The 21,577-nt window shown below is 40.9% G+C and overlaps 6 protein-coding genes across 6 annotated transcripts; 3 read left to right on the top strand and 3 right to left on the bottom strand.

Annotated features, from left to right (window-relative positions):
- Window positions 1–3,609: 3,609 nt before the first annotated feature.
- Window positions 3,610–4,698, top strand: F4817DRAFT_362175 (terpenoid synthase; the record flags this gene model as incomplete). Its single annotated transcript, XM_049306493.1, has 3 exons — window positions 3,610–3,840; window positions 3,897–4,360; window positions 4,413–4,698. The coding sequence occupies 3 exons, from the start codon at window positions 3,610–3,612 to the stop codon at window positions 4,696–4,698; spliced, it is 981 nt and encodes a 326-aa protein (XP_049154314.1).
- Window positions 4,699–4,975: 277 nt separating this feature from the next.
- On the bottom strand, window positions 4,976–6,965 carry F4817DRAFT_292802 (uncharacterized protein). The gene is made up of 2 exons (XM_049299704.1): window positions 6,156–6,965; window positions 4,976–6,093 (listed from the first exon to the last, which is right to left on the bottom strand). Exons 1-2 carry the CDS (start codon window positions 6,485–6,487, stop codon window positions 5,169–5,171), a joined length of 1,257 nt encoding a protein of 418 aa, XP_049154313.1. The 5' UTR covers window positions 6,488–6,965; the 3' UTR covers window positions 4,976–5,168.
- A 3,923-nt stretch (window positions 6,966–10,888) lies between these two features.
- F4817DRAFT_352550 (WD40 repeat-like protein) lies at window positions 10,889–13,430 on the bottom strand. Its single transcript, XM_049305248.1, has 4 exons — window positions 12,649–13,430; window positions 12,452–12,587; window positions 11,715–12,373; window positions 10,889–11,660 (listed from the first exon to the last, which is right to left on the bottom strand). The coding sequence occupies exons 1-4, from the start codon at window positions 12,776–12,778 to the stop codon at window positions 11,488–11,490; spliced, it is 1,098 nt and encodes a 365-aa protein (XP_049154312.1). The 5' UTR covers window positions 12,779–13,430; the 3' UTR covers window positions 10,889–11,487.
- Window positions 13,431–13,563: 133 nt separating this feature from the next.
- Window positions 13,564–16,701, top strand: F4817DRAFT_292764 (PFU-domain-containing protein). Its single transcript, XM_049299703.1, has 3 exons — window positions 13,564–13,858; window positions 13,941–15,435; window positions 15,493–16,701. The coding sequence occupies exons 1-3, from the start codon at window positions 13,811–13,813 to the stop codon at window positions 16,290–16,292; spliced, it is 2,343 nt and encodes a 780-aa protein (XP_049154311.1). The 5' UTR covers window positions 13,564–13,810; the 3' UTR covers window positions 16,293–16,701.
- Window positions 16,702–16,947: 246 nt separating this feature from the next.
- Window positions 16,948–18,475, bottom strand: F4817DRAFT_292743 (uncharacterized protein). Its single transcript, XM_049299702.1, has 3 exons — window positions 18,071–18,475; window positions 17,649–17,977; window positions 16,948–17,590 (listed from the first exon to the last, which is right to left on the bottom strand). Exons 1-3 carry the CDS (start codon window positions 18,207–18,209, stop codon window positions 17,348–17,350), a joined length of 711 nt encoding a protein of 236 aa, XP_049154310.1. The 5' UTR covers window positions 18,210–18,475; the 3' UTR covers window positions 16,948–17,347.
- Window positions 18,476–20,303: 1,828 nt separating this feature from the next.
- Window positions 20,304–21,164, top strand: F4817DRAFT_320693 (uncharacterized protein; the record flags this gene model as incomplete). The annotated part of the gene is made up of 2 exons (XM_049301211.1): window positions 20,304–20,932; window positions 21,023–21,164. The coding sequence occupies 2 exons, from the start codon at window positions 20,304–20,306 to the stop codon at window positions 21,162–21,164; spliced, it is 771 nt and encodes a 256-aa protein (XP_049154309.1).
- Between the last annotated feature and the right edge of the window lie 413 nt (window positions 21,165–21,577).

Genomic DNA, 21,577 nt, shown 5'->3' with positions numbered 1-21,577 from the left:
TATAATATTTATAATATATAAAATTATTTATTAATATTATTAAATAAAATTAAATTTTTATTTAATAAAAATATATTATATATATATATTATAAATGATATTAAATTATTAATTAATATTATAATAAAATTAATAATTAATAATATAAAAAAAATTATTATTATTAATAAAAGTTTAATAATTAATTTAATATTCCTTTTATTATTATTTTAAAAATTTTTTATAAATATAAATTTAATTGGTAATATTATTATTTAAAATAATATTTATATTAAAACCGGTAATTATTATATTAATATATATAATTTTAAAAATTTTTATAATTAAAGATTATTTTTTAATTAATATTTAAAATTAAATAAAATTATTTATAATTTTATTAATATTAATTTAATAATTTAAAATTATATTTATAAATTAATTAAATTTTATAAAAAATAATAAAATTATTTTTAATAAAAATATAATTTTAATTAATTATATTAAAATTTTTAATATTAATAATAAAATTTTTAATATTAATTATAAAATTTTCATTAATAATAATAATATTTTAAATGGTAATATAATTAATTTATTTATTAATATTAATATTATATTTAATATATAATTTTATATAAAGTTAAATATTTTATAAAATTTATATAAATTAATAATTTATTTAAAATTGTAATTTTTTAAAAGTTTAATAAAGTTTTATATTTAATTGTTGGATGTAATTACGTAAGGATAGTCACGTGGCAACACGTGACTATTCCCCACACAAAAGGCAATTCTTTTTAGGTAGCACCCACACACACAATTCATCATCCTTGCAACAACAGTCATCGCGATAGCCTCATTTGTGTTGCTTTTTTATTAAGTGTACACCGCCACCCTACCTTATCATCCGACATTAATAATTATATAAAAATTATTAAAAACGTTATTATTTAAAATATTAAAAGTTTTTTACATATAAAAAAATTTATTATATATTATTTTATGGTAATTTTTATATTATTAAAAAAAATAAGTTTTTTTTTAAAAAAGTTATTATTTTAAAAACGTTATTTATATTTTTATTTATTTTTTAATTAAGGTATAAAATAATTAAAATAATATTTTTATAAAAAATATTTAAAATCTTTAAAAAAATATAATATATTTTTTTAATTTAATTAAAAAAATAATTTTTTAATTAAAATAAAAATATTATATAATAAAAATAAAAATAATATAAAATAAATTAATTTTAATTTTAATTAAAAACTTAATTAAATATAAATAATAATTATATAAATATAAATTAAAACAAAGTTAAATAAACAGTAAAAAACAAGTTAAATAAATAATATATAAAGTTATTATATATTTTTAAATATTTAATTTTTTATATAAATTTATTAATATATATTTATATTTTATTATAAGTTTTAACCATTTAAACTATTTTAAAATACGCGTTTTTTTATTGGTTAAATTTTACACCGTTTATTTAATAATACTTTTATTTTATAACTTTTTATTTAATTAAGTTAATTAAAATGACGATGTAAAACTTATATGTTTTTATTTCGATATAATATTATATTGTTTTTACTTGGTCGCATATATCGGTTAAAGATTATACGGTTACATGTAATTATTTTAAAGTAAAAAAGTTAAAAACGAGGTTTTTTTAAATAATTTTTAATATATATATATATATATATAAAGTTAAGTTATATTATATAAAATTATTTAATTAAATATAAAGTTAATTAATAAAAAAACGCGTATGTTAAATAAATTAATAAAATTAAAAAGTTTAATAAATTTAACAAAATTATTATAAAAAATATAACCGGGGATAAATAAATTTATATAAAAATATATATAATATTTATATAAAAATATATATAATATTTATATAATATTTATTAACTTTATTATTTATATAATTATAACGTATATATTATTTATTTAACCCGTTTTTTATTGTTTATTTAACTTTATTTATAAATTATAAAATTTAAAAATATTATAAAATTTAAAAATATTATAAAATTTAAAAATATTAAATTTTAATAATTAATTATATTATATTTATTGTTTTTTAATTATTTAATAAAATTATATTAATTTTAATATATTTTTAATAATGTTAAAATATAATTTTAACATTAAAACTATGGTTTTTAAAAAGGTATTTATAATAATTTTTTATATTTTAACCGTTATAATAAATAAATTTAAAAAATAATAAAAAAAAAATAAAAAAATAATATAATATTTTTTATTAAATATAAAATATTACATTAATAATTTAAAAATTATTTATTAAAATAAAGTTATTAATTATAAAGTTTTATTTAATATAAAATTTAATAAATTAAAAAAAAAAAAAAGATTTTTTTTATAAATTATTTTAATAATATAATTAATATATAAATAAAATAAATATAATAACTTATTTAATAACTTATATAAACTTATATAATAATTATTACTTAAATTTCACGCGTTTTTACGATCTTTACAATTAAATTATTAATAATTACATTAATATTGCTTTAATCATTACTTAACTGTATATATTAACTGTTTAACAATAAGTTAATCAATACCTTTAAACATATTGCTGATACTTATGCTTACCCCCCATAATCTTTTCCTTGCTTAAGTTTACAAACAACCCTTAAGCCATTAAGATAAACCGAAACCCCGGACCAAAAACCTAGACCAGCTGAATTGGTATCCCATACCAATGACTTGGTTGTATATAAATTAAACGGGAGGTAAACTCTTTTTTAAAAACATGCCATTGCATGTTCATACCTTCTGTCAGCTTATACCGAAGCCATATTTTATTTTTCAAATCCCGAGGTGATGTATTCCGAAGCAGTTGTTATCATGTCAGCATTCCATGCCGCAAGTCTTCCCTTTTCTTGCAAACGGCATATCTAAAGCGCTGGAGCAACCGGCCTGCAAGTATGTTTGCTTTCCCATCGGCTTATGTGTTTGCTTATCAAAATCTCCGAATGGCATCGGATGTCCTAATCTCGTGCATCATGTGAGCGTTCCGCACTGGAAGGTTTGCTAAACACGGGAAATTCCTACATGTCATGGCAGACTGTGTGATACGAGCCGTGCTGTCTTCATTCAGCTCAGATAATACCACCAAAGTCCGCACTTGGCTCCGTCTTGATTTGGGCAATCAGCTTGCAAAGATCAATAGCAATCAAGTAATATAAATTAACTTCAGATGAGCTCTCAATGCTACAAATCACCAATCTTAGGATGGGTTTATCTTGCATTATCTGGTAAAAAGCCCATCAATCATATTATCCAGGTATTCACTCTAACCTTTAGATAGCTGAGATATCTAAGAAAACTTTCTATATATATGGACACTTCAGTCTCAAACAGATTAATAGTGTTTTACACTTCGACGGAGTTATATTTCCTACGAATTACATGTATCCTTACACATCTATCCGAAATCTTTTATCTAAACCTTCTAATACTGTGAAACCTCGAGTCATTTCCTTCTATTCACCATCACAGGAAGCAGCGAGTTACCAGTACTCCGTTAGCATCAGTTGATTCTCATGATTTCTAAGGCTTAGGTAACCTTAGAAATCAGCCATGTCACAGAGTGAACAAGGACAACATGCTACAGATAGTGTGGGAGCTGAGCCGTACCTTCGTCCGTTAATCTCCTCCTTCATCTCAAGCATCGGGTACACAACGGCGCCGGTGATCAGCGATGGGACATATTGGTCAGCTCTACATCAACGTGCAGCTAACACTGGTATTCCCCATCCTGAGGGGTCCCACTCCTTCAAATGCTTAAAAGTAGGGGGAAATTACGCTATTGTATTACCACTATCTTTTTTCTTTTTTATTATACCCCAGCTAAGAGCGTGTAACAGGCTTGTCTTCCCAATCATCCTCTTGACGTCCAGGTATATGTCGGTATATATACCTGGCTTGCTATTGTCATTGACGATGTAGCATGTCAGTCTTCGGAGGATTTCGAGCCCTTTCACGAGCGCTTCGCTAGCGGAAAGCCCCAGCCGACGATTCTTCTCGAGGCTTGGGCGGGGATAATTCGGTCGGCTTTTGATTACTGGGACCCTATGGCAGCCAACTTTATCGTCGCCGCATCCCTTGATTTTCACAACGCGTGCGTCTTAGAGGCGCGTTCCGAACTTCGATGCCTAGTACGAACTAAAGGGGGTCATAGTTTGGCCTGGTACATGCGTAGCAAGTCCGGTGTTGCAGATGCCTATGCATACTTCACATTCCCCAAGGCCATCTATCCTGATATTTCGTGTTTCCTAGAAGCGATCCCAGACATGTCTGCTTATTTCTGCCTCGCCAATGATGTCTTGTCGTGAGTACAGAAGGACTTTCCGACGGTGATCCTACTAATAGCGACATGCCAGATTCTATAAAGAAGAGAAAGCAAAAGAAAAGGGCAACTACATCAACTACAGAGCTTATTACGAAGACAGTGATACCCGAACAGTGCTGGGAAAGGTAATTGAGCAGACACAAAATGCCGTCCGGCGTATGCGGGTTGTGGTCAAGGGGCGGGAGCCGTATGAGCAGGCTTTAAACAACCACATATTGGGTTATATAGCGTTCCATACTCTCAGCGATCGCTATATGTTGTCAGAGATTGGCTTGGGAGAGGATGCACCCAGTGTGGTTAATGGCGAGGTTCCTTAGTTCACTTTCGACGACTGCCATGCCGAGAGAAGCTGCCAGTTCAAAATATACGTAAGAGACATGTATCTATAGTATAAGTACTGTCGTCGAAGGAGATTGTGGGGTTATCAACTAACCTTGAAAAATAAACAAGATATTTGTCATTTTTTCAGGATACCTATAATATCCTTCATTAAATCCGTCAATCGGTATTGTTATCTTGCTTTCTTATAAGTTCTCTGCGGTGCTTTGAATATATTCAATGATTGCCCTGAACAAGTGGTGGTGATATTGCTACAGTAGTTGTTATCTGTGAGGTAGGGATCTACCTAATTGTTCCACCAAGGCCCATAAACTCCGGATCACGGTACAGTGTTCGTTAATATATATTATATGACGAGTACATGGAGCTCAGATTGCCCCGTAGACACCTTTCCTTTACGTACTAATAGGCTACGGAAAGTTACTTCTTATGAAAATGAGGTAAGCTATCAAACTGACCACACCTCCTTTCTTAGTTTTACAGTAAATATTCGTGATACGCGTGACACCCAGCTATTTCTCGCACTGTCGACACCCAATTCTGCTGGGTTGTCTTTCGTACCCAGAGGGCTCCCAGAGCCTAGTTCCGGCATCGGTCCATCTGTACCTAACTCGGCACCTAGATATCTAGGTGGTCGTATAACTGTAGTCTCTTGCGAGGGCAATCCGTTCTTCCGCTTCGCAAAGATTCGACTCGCTAAAGTACTAACATCAAAAGGGAGGAACCTCTCTATTCTACCCGCTCGATACCGGCGGTACCGACGAAATATTATTGTTGCGAAGTACCCTAGTATAATGCCGATCAAAATCCCAGATAATGCCATAGCTGCCGTATTAGCGCTCGAGGTAGCGCTGCTAGAAACATCTCCATCGGCCCCGCTCCGATCCGCAGTGCCTCCGTTATCCGCGGCGGGCGTGCCTCCAGGCTGGATAGACGATGTTGTAATTGACTTACTTGTAAGCGGAGACGATAATAGACTTGCCGATAATAGGCTTGCCGATTCTTCCTTCCTAGTTGTGGTTGGAGTCGGTTCGGAAGTTATTGACGATTCGCTGATTTCGATCTCCGTTGTTGGGGTGAGTGACGTTATTTGCAGGTCCGTCGATGATGCTTGAGCTGGTAGCGTCTTAGAAGTAGATGTGGTGGCTTCGGGCAAAGCGAAGCTAGCAGGCGTCGGTGTAAGAATACTAGTTGAGGTTGTAACCGAACCACGAGTTAAAGGATCCGTAGCGAGATCGATTAGGTCTTTTTCCTGCCAGCGGATCTGGAGTGCCGGTCCCACGGTAGCCGGAGAACCATTCGCTGATTTTGTACGCATGAAGCCCCAAACGCCCCCGCGGAAATCTGTGGTATCCGAGGTGCAAGTAAAGCCGCTAGAAATCCCACACATAAATTAGTCAAGCTATTTCGGATCCCCGACGTCATTCGGACTTGCCTTGGAACGCAGTACATAGCCGTCTCCCCAGCTGTGATAGCGGGAAACCCTTCTCCCGATCTATCATTGCTTGCAGTGCAACCTACGACAAATCCACTTGGGCAGATAGCGGGCGAGTAGTACCCGAAACCTTTCTGCGCAATATTATCTGCCCAGAACGGGGGGTCACAGGAGGTAGGTCCGGTCGTCGGGAACGGTGGATATTGCGACGGGACTTTCGTAGTGGTTATCAGCCATGTCACCGGGCACGGTGGACTGAATATGGTAGTAAGCTCGGAGAGGCGATTACCGAATGCTGCCCGCCGCGCGGGAGTTGCTTTTGCCTGGGCCATAAGCAAGATGCGGGAGAAGACGAAAACGAAATACGCCTATTATATCGAAGGCTAGCTCCTCGCGCCCGCCAGCGGCACTACGCAGATAAGTGAGTCGTAAACCGGCGATGAAGCTTTTCATTTGATCCGGGGCATCTTTCCCAGATAACCCCTTACCTCTCGAGCCTTCAGTTTGCAGCTCGCCTTAATATTATGCGGCTGAATATCCTGTTCGGTCACAATCCCCTCCGGTCTCTACCCCAACCGCCAACTCTTTAATTCACGAGGCCCAGGATCAATCAGCCATGCTCTCGCTATTGGATCATCGTTGGTAAGGATACTTGCCAAGGACCTAGATTGCCATACAAATACAGGTCTAAAACACCATCAAAACGTGATACCACCCCGCTTCAGACACCTGGAACCCCCCCTGCATACAGTTTCACTTTGTCACGTCCAACAACCACCTTTTCCAGAAATTAGCTAGCATTCGCCAATTACCTTGTCCTTTACCCTACACTCAAACCCTCGGTCCTCCTAAGTTGGTAGTAAGCACGGCGCCTACCGTGAGGAACATACCAGAATATGAATACTGCCTTGCCATCCGCGTTGTCAAGCGGTTTAACACGTACAGGGCCTAGCATATACCGCAGCTCGTAAGATAAGAATCACGTTTCTAATGGGATCTCCCCGAAACCCCTCGGATCTTGTGTCTGGACCTTGTCAATTGCATTTAAAGCATTTCTAAGGTTGTGGTATTAGCAAGGACATATTTTTGGTTAAATAGTTGAAAGATCTAGTTTTATTCTACAACTGCCATAATGGAACTCTTAGAAGCTGGCGTCTATCTGGTAGGCATATAGGTTATAGTCGCACATGAGCGGACGGGTTATCGTCCTTTTCTATAGAGCGCGATGATAACTTGCCGCAACAATTATAGACCCCACAGGCTCAAGACTGATCCTTATGTGATCATGATTACAGCTCAACTCTTATAGTTCTTGTTATCTCAATGGTAGAGTGGACATTAAAGAGATTTAATATCTGTGTATTGATAAACTTGACGCCAGCCCAATCAGGACCGAGCACATTTTGCCCGAGTTTACGAGGGATATTGTTAGACGATTTTTTTGCCTGGCTTTTTTTCGAAATAGGAAGTTCGTCCGTGCGCAACGTTCGAGCGTTTTTATTGGGTGCATCTTCGAATTTTCACGTGCTTTTCCAGATCCCCACTTTTATTTTTTTCTCGAAATACGTATCTTTTTTTTTTTTTGCCATAGCTACGGTTACCAATTATATAGCCACGCATTACATACCTAAAATAATCTAAGTTTTACAAGAGCCTGGGTTCGAATCCCACATGCTCTTTTTTTTTTTTTTTTTTTTTTCATTTTTTAAAAGAATTTTAGTAAAGCTTAATCTTCGAGGTTGTCCGCTATTGCTGCCGGGGAAAGGCGCTCGGCGCGCCGAAGCGCGCCGAGCGCTTTTCCCCGGCAGCAACGGCACGTAATTCGTAAACTCGGGCTATTGTGGTGCCCCGCAGGGGTGCCCTCATGTTGTGTCGAATTTTTTCCATGGCTTAAATAAGAAAGTAACTTAATGGGCAGTATCTGGCACGTGCGCAATTATGTAAACTCGGGCATATTGTGTAGCCCGTAGGACTGCTTTTAGTTATATTTAAAATAGTAATTTGGTCAAATGGCTTAATCATTAAGTAAATATGACCATATATTAAAATGTATTAGTGATTTATTTAGCTATAAAAAAGACAATAACTATATAGTTACGCAACTAGTTTAATTTGCCGGCTGCTACTTATAACCAGGGTCCTAATCATACTGAGCCTCGGTGCCGGGTAAAGTTAACACAGGATCGTATTCATCATACTCCGGTTTTATCTCCAAGTTTATGGAGACGTGATAACTAATACTTCCTTCAGTAGCTTGTAATAATGAATCTTTGAAGAGATCAGGGGAAGTTATATCCCTCTTCCAATAGTCCAGGTTGAAGTTGCTGCTGTGAGGATAAATGCAAGGCTATCAACTATGACAGCATGACGAGCTATACTATCCTATTTATAAACTCACTAGATAGATGGTTAGAACTTCCTATCATAGTCATGCAATACCCTCACTTACACAGCGACTTTGATACGGCGCATCGCGTCGTTGACCGATATTGGCAAGCCTAGTACAGCCATTAGCACGACTGTCTGATACTCCATACGAACTGTATCAGCTGCTGAAGTTGCTATGACTATTACTCTATGGGTAAAGGAACAGTATAGGACGCTACTATAGGCTAATATAACTTGTGCCCTTTTGTCTTGTAGTTATGCGAACTTATAAATGGAAGAGGATGACATGTTATGAGAATGCTTACCGAGAAGCTTAAGGCAGGATCGAACTCGGGGGCATGGGTTAGGACGGGAGAGAAGGGCGCCGCTACACCAATACCGAAGACATCACTTTGAATATTGATATTGTTATCGCCTAAATTAAAAATATACATGGCTTGAGAGACAGGGGGCACTGGGCTAACATGAGAAGAGTACTGCCCGTTGGCTTATTCAATAAACCGCGAGATCTTAGATTCGGCGTCGAGCCCTTTTCATGCAATTCAGTCATTTTAAAGGCTTTGGTGTCGCTTCGAATCTTCTAGGGGCGGATGATAGCTTTCGAGTCGCCTGCCTTGGGCGCCTCACACTCGCGGTCAAACTCGCTAAGTGCTGTACGAGCACCAGCACGCACGATGTTAGGATTAGTAAAATACTGTCATGATTGCTTATACTTCCTCTACTACATGCCTTTGCTTTACGCCAGCGGCATGCCTATGCGAAGACAGGTGTAGTAGGAAAGTGACAGCTTCAAATAGTATGTGCGATGCGTAACAGTTTAGGTTAAGCACTTGTGGCTTTTTTTCCTTCAAATCTCTTTGGCGGATACCTACCATAACGGAAATGGGGGTTTTTAAAAAACGGTTATTTATAAGGAACGGTTTTTTATTTCCAGGCTTTTAATTAGTTTAAATCCGAAAATAATAAGTTTTAAACTTTAATTTTTAAACTTATTTTTTAACCGCCGTTTAATACGTGTAAAACCATTTTTTTTTAAAAACCCGTTTTTTTTTTAAAAAACATTTTTGTTAATTTTATTTAAAATTTAATTTTTTTAAATAAAATTTTTTATTTTAAAAGTAAAAAATATAAAAAATAAAAGTAATTAAATTTTTAAAAATAATTCGATAAAATTAACCATTTTATTTTATTAATTTAAACGTTTAAACATTAAACTTTAAACATTAAATTTTAATAAATTTAATGTTATATAAACGTAAAAGTTTTAAGTTTAAAAACCACGTTTTTTAACTTTTTTAACTTTTTTAACTTTTTTAACTTTTTTAACTTTTTTTTAACTTTTTAAACCCATTTTTCCGGAAACGTTTTTTATTAAAAAACCGTTTTTTTTAAAAAAAATCATTTTTACAATAAAAAACAAAACATTTATTATAATATAAAAACTTTATAAAAAACGTTTTTTAATTATTAAACGGTTTTTTATATTTATTTTACCCCGTTATAATAAATATATTACATTAACGCGTTAATATAAAATTAAAATATAATTTTAAAAATAATTTCAATAATTTAAAATAATTTTAATTACGTAAATAATTTTTAACAATTTTATAAATAAATAATGTTATTAATAAAATTTTTATATAAATTAATGATTTTTTTAAATTAAATACGATTATAAAAAATTATATTATATTTAAAAAAATAAAGTTATAAAGTTTCGAGATTATATGTAAAATATAAAAGTTTTAAAAAATAAAATATTTATTTTTTTAAAATAATTACGTACTTTTAATATGGTTTTAAAAATTATAATAAAAATAAAATAAATGTAATTTAAAATAAATAATAAAGTTATATTTATAAATAAATCGTATTTATTTAAATTAAAATTATTTTTAAAATTGTTTTAAAAAGTTAAAATCGTTTTAAAAAATTAAAATAATTTTAAAAAGTTAAAATTATATTAAATTTAACACGATTTTTATAACTATTTTAAACATAAAGTTATTTTTATTAAATATCGTTACGAAAACTTAAAATAATTTTGTATGCAATATTATCCTGGTAACGATGTCGGGATATTGTAATAATATTTACATTTTTAAAATAATCTTATAAAAAGATATAATCCCTAAGATCATGTCCGCCTCCCACCCTGGCGCGGTAATGTGTAGTTGAGGTATGCTGTAGTTGGGCATGTGCTCTAAAAATAGGAAGATTTGCCTTGGCTGAACGACAGCTTTTACCACCATATTTAAAAGGTGATCAGATCCCATATGCTAGAACTGACACGAGATTGGAATATTACAAGAAAATATATGATTCTCGCAGTGCCGACCTGGATACTGGTAGGCACTGAACATAGCTACCAACAAGATACAAACCCTTGAAACATTGCTGTCGGTCGATCAATTTTATCGTGTTTATTGCTAGAGAAAAAGCCTTGCTGCTCCGAGTCCCTTCTTGCTTTCGTAGTTGTAGTATCTACCACGCCAATGTTCAACCGAGACCAGTCACCATGTAGTTCACCAGCTGCAAAAACTAACAACGAAGGCAATATTGCATTATGACCATATCTTTGTAGTCTACTCTGGGCTTACTGCCACATCTGCTCCCCAGTTCCAAGCAAGATAGTACGGCAATACCCTGTCCCAATAATGGTATTCTCGCACGTCCACCTAATGACTATAAGATGACCAGCAAACATCATCTCACGTTACTTGTCTACTTGTGACCCAAAATGGTCTAATATGCTCCTCTCGAATTCTGCTCATGAGACGGCAAGATTCAGAAGACGCTGTGCTAAAGCTGTTCGGGTGCTCGTTTCAGTCGGGATAGGAGTAGGCATGGCTTCCTATAGCGACTCCTTGGTAGAGTTCGTCGAAACATCTGGGCTATCCCGGCTGGAGGCGGTTGAAGGTCTTCCACGAAGCACGCCACCCTACTCGGCGTTCCTCTCCGGTGCCCCGCCTGCACCTCCGCGCCAGAGCCCGTAAAACCCTTCGCAGTTCTTCCACATCTTGATTGTTCCGTCTTCCGAGCCGGTGGCGTAGAGCTTGCCGTCCGGAGAAAAGGCCACCGACCAAACAGGTCCGTGGTGGCCCTTGTGGATGTCTGTCCGAAGCCGTTAGTAATACGTGGAGAATTAGAACCGAAATTAGCACGAACCTATCTCCGTGTCGTCGTCCCATCTGTAGACTCTTGCCCACGTTGCCGGAATATCTTCGCCGACGACGATCTTCCTTCCCTTAGGGTCCAGAGCGACGCTAGCTACCTTGTAAGTCATCTTGGTGCGCTTCAGCTCGTCCATGGCGCGAAAGCCGCCCCAGAAATAAATAGATTTCCCAGCAGCTACCGCAAGGACTGGTAGCCCCTCGCCGATGTCCGTCTTGGACGTAAATTCTGGAGCCAGGGCACAAAACTCGCACGAACCAATTTCTCCGTCCAAGACTTCCTGCTTCACCACGCTCCTGGTAGGCAGGTCAAACCAGCGGAGTGTGTTATCAGAAGCGGTGATCAGGATATTCGGATCTCTAGTCCAAACTATGAATTTGATAGAGGCGGTGTGGATGCCGGCCCCTATCTCGAAAGCCGAGGAGGCTTGAATGGTGGACGGTACGATAGCAGGCTCGGGATTATTTCCATTCGTAGCGGCTTCGGGCGCAGACTTGGGCTTCATCTCTGTCAAGTCGAAAATACGCAGCTTCTTCTCCATCCCGCCGGTGGCAACGAGGTCAGAATTGTCGGGTGGGTAGGCAACAGCTCGTACGATGTGGTCATGTTGAAGAGTATACAGGAGTTCGCCGGTATGTGTATCCCATATTTTTCTGTCCGGGGAGATTAGCAAAAGCATAGGGGACTTGCAGGCGTGGCGTCACGTCGAAATTCGAGACAGCAGAACTTACGCAGTGAAGTCTGCAGACGCAGTTGCGGCAGTTGCGGCATCAGGACTAAGCCTGGCTTGCCAAACTGCACCTTTATGGCCTATGAATGTACCAATCCAGTCACCAGTCTGGCCGTCACGAAGCATAGGGTTACCGTCTGTAACGCGTTAGGGATTGATTGGCACAAGTTGTACGGAGCGGGTGGCCCGAGTACGCACCTTTACAAGCCGAGATCAAATAGTAAACATCATCCTTCTCTAGAGGCGAGAAACTGATGTGCGGAACAGGACGGGAATGTCCATGGCAGGTCAGAGGGACATATTGTCGCGGCGCCTCCGGGGTGGCCATTGCTAGAACAGAGCGATACGAGATAGATTCGTTCAAAGGAATCTTTACAGTTGAGAAGCCAAGCCGGAGGTCAAATCCCTGGGTAGATTGGATGAGAATATCGGAACAGGTTATCCTGTAGTGGAGATCCCAACTCGCGTCCGGCGTGCGCTTCGAACAAGAATCGGAGCGGCGTTCAGGGAGTAAGGAAGGGTACAGCGTAGAAGGTGTGAAAATCCCTATCGGAAATGGGTTATAATTGCTGAAAAATAGATGGAGAACGATAAAGGATAGAGAAGAAGATGCTCGTGACTAGTCGTGACAGTTCGTAAGATTGATATCGCAAAAGGGTGACGGAAGCAGAATCGCATTCATTAATAAAAGGACAGGAGCATATGGTATTTGGATCGGCGCAAGTCGGGTTTTGGATGCCTTTGAGCCCTCCAACTGTCTCCAAAGTAAACAGAAGAGGAGGAAAATGAGAGTCCAAAGAAGACGATCGAAGTGTAAGATCCCAATCGATAATGAGCGACAGGGGAGAAAGAAGCGTTGAGCGCAAAGGTATGAGAGAGAAGGAAAAAAAATCAGTCGTCAAGGCTGTTGGAGATTTGGGATAGGTAGAAATTCAATTGACGAGCCTCATTTGATGCGTCAAGGCCCCGACAGCCCTGACAGCCCGTGCTGACAGCCCTGGAAGTTCGACAGAGGTACGTGGGTACGTGGGTACATGGATCATGAGCTATAGGTTACATAAGGTGGGGCAGATATATCAATTACCCCACTTACCTCATGTACTGAAGCCCAGCAGCTTCAGCTTGTAGTAGGTAACTGCACTGAGTGACTTGCGACAAGGCGTAGCTCATGGAAATCGCCCTATCGAATTAGAGAATCTCTCCGACTTTACCATTTCTCCCCAACTTTGCCATTCGTGTTTGATACTCCCACGTTACTCCCACGCTGCCGACCTTCCAAATTAGCCTCCCTTAACAACATCCTGAATATCAGCATACACAACTGAACCCGAAGTATCGACGGCAACAGCCCGGTCACGCTATGGCCGACTTCAAGCTGTCCGCGCAGCTTGTCGGTCATGATGCTGATGTATGCCCCCCCTCCAATTATTTTATTTTATTTTATTAAAAAAGTGGCCGTTTTGTTCTAACCACTGAATACTATTCTCTAGGTTCGACATGTCTGCTTTCCCTCTCCCGAACTTATTCTCTCCGCCGCTAGGGACTGTACCGTTCGTGCGTGGAAACGCACCGGTACGTCGCCTCCAACGTTCGAATCCACCATAGCCACCCAAGGATCCGAGTTCTACAATAGCCTAACCTATTTACCCCCCTCGTCCGACCACCCCGACGGCTTAGTCGTGTCTGCCGGCACCGATACTATTATTGATGTTAGAAGGGCCACCTCGACGGCCTCGGATAACGCCGAACGTCTCCTTATCGGCCACGCCCGGAACGTTTGTGCCCTGGCCGTTGTTCCCGGTGGTCGGTATATCGTGTCGGGCAGCTGGGATAAGACTGCGAGAATATGGAGTGTGGATAAATGGGAGACGGAAGCTATCCTGGCTGGACACGAGGAGGCGGTGTGGGATGTCCTTCCCCTAGACGACACTATCGTCGTGACGGCTTCTGCTGACAAGAACATTCGCATCTACGACCTCAGGACTGTTGTAGCCGGCCAGGTCGAGCCTCGATCCACCATCTACACCTCTGACGTCATCCGAGCTCTATGTCGGGTTCCCAGCGGGCATCCGAGCGGCGCCGATTTTGCTAGTGCCAGCAACGATGGGGTCATCCGCCTATGGAAGCTGAGTGGCCAGAAGGTTGGAGAGCTCCATGGCCATGAAAGCTTCATATATGCCCTCGACACGCTGCCCTCTGGCGAGCTAGTCAGTTCGGGAGAAGATCGAACGGTCCGCGTATGGAGGGGTACCGAGTGTGTCCAGACCATTACTCATCCTGCCATCTCGGTCTGGACTGTGTCTGTGTGTTCGGTAGATGGAGACATCGTGACGGGTGCCAGCGACGGTGTCATCCGCGTGTTTTCCCGTGATCCAGAGCGCCTAGCCAGCCCCGATACTCTAGCGCACTTTGACGAATCCGTCAAGAGTTCGTCGATACCACAGCAGCAAGTGGGTGGGGTAAACAAGGAGAAGCTTCCAGGCCCCGAATTTCTAAAGAACAAATCGGGGACCAAGGAGGGACAAGTGCAGATGATAAGAGAGGAAAACGGTTCCGTGACGGCTCACCAATGGTCGATGAGCCAACAGCAGTGGGTCAACGTCGGTACCGTGGTCGACGCAGTGGGCAGCAGTGGGCGCAAGGTTGAGTATAACGGCCAGTCTTATGACTACGTCTTCGACGTCGCCATCGAAGAGGGTCAACCTTCCCTGAAACTACCATACAATCTATCCGAGAATCCCTACACCCGAGCCCAGAAATTTATTGACGACAATGAGCTTCCGCAAAACTTCTTAGACCAGGTCGCCCAGTTCATCATCACAAACACGGAAGGGGCTACAATCGGACAAGACTCTGGGGGTTCAGGGGGGGCCGATCCATACGGGACGGAGTCGCGATATCGGCCAGGTGATGACCCTAGCTCTTCTAAAGCCCGGTCTCTGCCGCAGCGCGAGTATCTCGATATCACGGCTGCGAAATACGAACGTAAGTAACCTAGTAAATCTTGCAACATTTGCTAGCTCTAACCATGTAATTATTTAGCTATATTTAAGAAGATTCTCAGTGTCAACTCTTCTCTCGAAGCCGCGGGGCGCAAAGACCATTCCCTAAATCCACCGGCGCAGGAAGTATTACTTGGGTTAAGGCAGAGGCTAGAAGCGAACCAGCCGGTAGTGGATAGCGCCTCCATCAGCTTAGTCGTCATGATGTGTACGCAATGGGACTACTCGGATAGGCTAGCCCCTCTCGACCTTTTCAGATGCGTCGCAACGTCGCCCGCTGTAGCCAAGTTCAGATCGGCCAACCTCGGCAGTCCGGTACAGATAGCCATCTCCGCCGCGCTCGAGGGCATCCCGCCTGGCGCACAACCTAACGAAAACTGTGCTATGATGGCGGCCCGAACGATTGCCAATCTTTTCAGATCTACCGAAGGTCGAAGATTACTCGCACAGCATTCGGAAAGCCTCCAAATTGCATCATTCGTCGACCGGGTATTAGGTATCGGTGGCCAACCTGCGATCGGCCCGTACAACCGTAACCTATTGATCGCCTTGACGACGACCATTGTGAATCTCGCCGTTCTCGCATCGAGAGAGCCAGGAAGCGTCCCGGCCAACGTTCAGGTCCGCCTGTTAACTGCGCTTGCTCGGATCCTCCAAACGCAGACGGAAGGAGAAGTTATATTCCGAGCGTTGGTGGCTGCAGGTACCCTTATTACCGTGATTGGTAAGACTGCTCCTGAAGCGAAGAGCTTGTCATCGCCCATAGCGTCGAGTAAAGAACGCATCTCCGAACCACGTGTGAAAGAGCTAGCCGATGAGTGCCTATCACTTCTTAGATAGCCGCAATCGAAGGTAATAGCATTAACTCAAGCAGAGCGTCCCCCTTCCGAATAACCATCCTCGCCAAGCCTTTTTAATCTTTCAACTGGTTGTTGACATTGATGCCAATCCTCTTCTGCATCATCAGGAGCCGGTGTTGAGCATCTCGCAGTAATAATCCCTTGAGGAATTGGTATGGTTTTACTGCTTTCGGCGCCATCAGAATTACTCGAATAGACAGACTCATACCATGTGAAATTTTAAGAGGAACTAGCTGCAGTAATATAGACGGCCTCGAAATTTCGTCTAAGTCACAGGATTATGATAGTTCGTTCAATTGCATGAGTTCTCACCACGTATATAAGGTGTGTTTTATAAGACTATCCTACCCTATATGAACATTGGTCCACCCGTATCGACCACACCCGACCCATTTTACTATTTCTACGTAGTATTTAAATCCAGTATAACCCTTTAAGAAACATCAGTATCAAATGACTCACCACGGGGTCGAGAAATTGCAGTTTCAAGACTTTCTCCTAGTTTCTGCCTAGTCGGCTGCTCTGGCGTGTCTCGTTACTAGTGGAAGCTAAAACACGTTCCTAACCGCCAGGTTTGAATTGTACCTATGATATGCGGCGTCACGACGGTTGGATAGCACGTTAGGTACTGATCACCCATGCCCTTCCCCTTTTCATGTCTTAATTCCATCTACGGAACCAAATGTACTTAATGAATAGCAGCGGGGTCCTTATAAGGATCCAATTTACTTAAGAGGGTATCTATTGATCCTCGAGACGATTTAAAGATCTATAAAATTTGCATCTTGGGATGATAAATGGTATAGTGGGATAGAAATTTTAATCCTGTCTCCCGAAAATTATAAGGCCCGGTCAGCATGAAAAATCGCTCACCAGTACCCAAAAAACGCTCAGCCGCCCACCTTATACGCCAGTCCTAGATGCCACGCGGTATATACAGATACAAGGTGTTACAATCCAAAAAAAAAAAAAAAATTGTTTCACCTGCCTTGTTCATTTTCCTTCGTTGTCGTAAATTTCTGCACTCCCTAGAACCTACAGTAAAAACCCCAGAGCACACATAAATATCGGGAAGTAGCCTAGCCAGCTCCACGTTGCAGGACTGTGATTCCAAAGACCAGAGGCGCTGCTAGTACTCACGTTCGCCGCCGAATCCATCTCTTGCGTCGTAACGGTGTATATCTCAGCGAATCCGAGGTCTGTACTGTTATAACAGTTAGACCCGTTAACTTTAGCGATCCTCTCGTCTCCGGGTTCAGCGAATGTAATATCCGAACACTAGTATAATACGATTAGTCTTTAAATCATCATAACCGTCGGTTACATCGTAACCTACCGAAAATAGAGCGGCCCCGTGCTGCGCTATCTCGACAACTTGTATAGTCGCGTTGTCCCCGGCGTTGAAACTCATGTTCGCAGGGAGGGGGACCTGGGGCAGACAAACCGTCCCGGGATACGGACCTTTCGAGGGACCGAGAAGTTGGAAAGGAGCGATCATGGGGAACGACAGATTTTTTGGCCCGTTGTCAGGTCCGTCCGTGCCGAATCCGAGATTGATGTATAGGAATGCCGTCTGATGACCTTGAAACCAGCCTGGTTGAAACGCAACGGCGCCACCCGTGGTTGGCCAGTACGACCTATTCGTCGTTAAGGGCATACCGCCACCTGTATTAAATACATTAGATCGAGTTGATCCATACCGGGATTGATAACTGCACATATCAAGAGAACTAAGGCAAGCCAGATAGGTTTACTCACATGGATAAGTCCATTGCATGCCGTAAGGAAATGTGGTGTTCTCGATGAGATTATCTCCCCGCCATCCGGGATAGGTAATGACTGTATGAGCCGTTACTATGGTCGAGGCGACCACAGCTAGTAGTATTGAGGACAGCATCGTGCGTTAGGCAGTGTTGTTGTTTTTTTCCCTCGTCTTTCGGACCCGTCAACAGAAACGGTCTGATGAACCGGTGTATGGGCAATCCCGTCGCACAGCGATCAGCTGGTAATTTAGAATGCGGTTCCCAAACTTTCCCGCAGAGCCGATTGCGAAGATGGTCGAACGCGAATGTTGCCCCCGTCTACTAGTATACGCGATCGAAAGGACACCTCTACCGTCCGGCTCTAGTCTAATAGTTGTTCTGGTCGTGATACTAGCAATAACCCCAGATATTACTCTGCAGTATGCGTATGTCCGTTTAAAGTGCTAGGACATCGGCGCCGGTGATGGAAGCGATGAGAAAAAGGATCGGGAAAGGATGGTAGGGCAGAAGGTGCTCATTATTACTGACGGGTGGGCGCAATAATTACAACGCCATCCGTGTCTGCTCGAAGCACCTGCATTGCCTGACCAATACCATCGATGGCTCCCCGCCCCAAGAGATCAAGGGTCAAAAGAAGCGGGCGCCATTTTGGGACAAACGGTCCAGTTAGGAGGGCAGAATAATGTGCACGACGTGCAGCCGAAGCCTGTCCCTTGTCAACCGATCGGGAATAGCCAATAAGGTATCGCTGATGATACTTGGGCGAGTCGCTTGTTCAATGTATGGACGAAGGTGATTTGTTCAAAAGTAGCCAATGATATTGATCGACGGCAGGGGAGCTCCGGGATCACAGCAGCCCTTGCTGATATAGTTGAACATAACCCCCCAAAAAAGATATGGTTGGTGACAATAAACAGCGCCGGCACTACTTAAGACAGGGATTAGGCAAAGCTCCCCAGGGCAAACAACCAATGATGATAGCCAGCATTAAGCGCCGACGAAAAAGCCCCCTCGGCCTCGGGAAGCCCCAATCTCTTTCGATCTTAACGTGGATCCCAACCCATCCTACCGTCTCTCCTTGCAAGGCTGGGTTGACTATGGGGCTATTTTTGGTCGAATATGAGCGACCAGTATGTATCATTCTCACCTACCACGAATCGTTTTGTGCCTCCCCCACCAAATAAGTATACCTTAGGAGGTAGATATATATTTACATAAGACCAATTTCATGTCCTTTCCACGTCAATGCTGCTTAGCCTTGCGATACTTTGCAAGGCGATATGATGATGATGATGATGATGATGATGATGATGATGACGGTGAGAATCTTCAGTACCTAGACGGGAAAATTATTAACAAGCAAAGAGACATAATCTTGGCGCCCCGGAGATTATTATGGGTCATTTTCAACGACCGATACAAATTCCGGATTCCAAATCAAGTGCCCAAGTGGCATTCGGATGTTTTCTATAATCGTAAGAACGTGGTAGCCCCATGACATGACGCTACCGCACAAGCTCAAACGCGTGCTCTCGGGTTGTTAAGTGAGTTTGCGCCATCGATTTTCTTCCGTATCTCATCTCATGCATGAAGGCGGCTACGTAAAACGAAGAGTCTTTCATGCTAAAATACCCTGTAGCACAACGAGTTGTGCTAATTGGAAAGCTTTGCCGGCGAAGCTTTCCAATTAAATACGTTGAAAACCAAAGCCGATGGCTTAGGTTTTAGATTTCGATGAGGCTATCGTGAGTTTACCGTGTACGTACCTTAAAAGTCGAGAATACGTACCTAATTTTGGCTCCGACTAACCGCATTTGGAAATCTCGGGTAAACTCCAGCCAATAGGGTAAATGCAAAGTCGTAAGGTTTCACTAGCGTCAAAATCTGATCCCTCTACAGACCGAATTTAACTTAGGAAAGCAAGCTTTCCAATTGAGTCTCAGGTGTGGCTAATAGGGCTAGGTACAAGTAGGTACTGTGGCTTTAACAGTTCTTATGTGGACCTTTATGATAAACCACTATCTTAAGTGTCATTTCTAACATTAGAAAATAAATCAAGAGCTATTCCTAGTCACACTCTTAATCCATTAAATTAAAATTGCAAACTATTTACATACTTCGATCATAACTTGTGGCAACTCTTCCGTGAGATCGTTTATTCGAATTCCTACCGCGAATTTCTACATGGCCATTCTATTTATGCAGATGTCGCTTATATTGATTGCTCCATGGCCTCAACAGTGATAAATGGTCACGAGAAAGCAGCCGAGCCTGAAGAGCAATGGACCCGTGTTCATCACAAGGGACGGCGCCGACCTAAAGCACCTCACTCCGTCGCCCCTTCGTATATCGCGGGAGGTATCGCTGGCTCGGTGCGGTCGTCGTCCTTATCCGTTCCTGCCATCATGGAGGAGCACAAGCGTATCAAGTACCAATGGGAGACTTCGATATGCTATCATAAGTTGCAAGAAATTTTCGAATCGCGCATGTCCCCTTCCAATATTTCCGATGCTATCTGCTTTGGCACAGGATCGTTCGATCCCGAAGATAGCTCCTGGGAGATGAAGCGAAAGGCACATATACAACTGGCCGCTTTTCTTTTCATCGTTAAGCAACTTCAGCGTAACAGTTCGCGTACGATCCGATGTATCTTCCAGGAGCCCGTTTTCAACACGTCGGATAAGGATTTTATTCGCGCTTTGGGCCACGAAGTAGTTGATTCGCCTATAGGGTTCGAACTGGTCAGCCCAACAACACTGGTGTTTGGCATTCACTTATACAGGGACGTTTATGCGCAAATCATCGGCAAGTGTCTTCCTGCCGTGTTCATTGGGACACCGCAAGAGGTATGGGAAGAGTAAGTACAACTAACCCTGTTCCGCGGGTTTGAATGGCATGCTTTCTATCGGTCAATCTTGTTGACGGTATCCCGGCTGACAATCAGTAGATGCTACGGCTCTGACCCTTTGGACTGGGTCGAGCTGGACGAGCTGAATAAAAGATGCGATAAGGTTAAGTTTCCCGAGGACACGGGATATACCACCTTCTCGAGTACCACAATTCACCGGAGACGATGTGATGAGACATGAGCCGCATACCAGAATTCGCATCTCGATGATTGCGATATATTGGCGCATCGCCGATTCCGCCCCCGTTGTTGGAAACTAGACCAGGATCATGTTCGATATTATCGTCTACTCATATGGCCTCAGTATAGGATCTTCGAGTAGGTAATAGCAATTCCAGTCGGATCTGGTACAAAGTCTGAGTGCGAAAATCTCCGTAAAGAAACAACCCCATTCAGAAATTAGAGGAGGCTATCTACTATTAGTAAGGCCTCAAGAGTTAAGCATTGCATTTTTCAAAACGTAAAAAGATTAGTACATGTAGCGAGTGTATAAAAACACTACATAACGATATCACACCCCTGCCCCTTTCGTATTTTATGTAAGGTGGTTCCATTATATTATTAGATATATTTGTTAACCTAGTGGATGTACCT

The sequence above is a fragment of the Daldinia loculata genome (genome assembly GCF_022478755.1).
Source record: "Daldinia loculata strain CBS 113971 unplaced genomic scaffold F4817scaffold_85, whole genome shotgun sequence".
Taxonomy (NCBI): Eukaryota; Fungi; Ascomycota; class Sordariomycetes; order Xylariales; family Hypoxylaceae; genus Daldinia; species Daldinia loculata.
The sequence above is the reverse complement of the archived record's forward strand: the minus strand, read 5'-3'. Positions and strand labels throughout refer to the sequence as shown.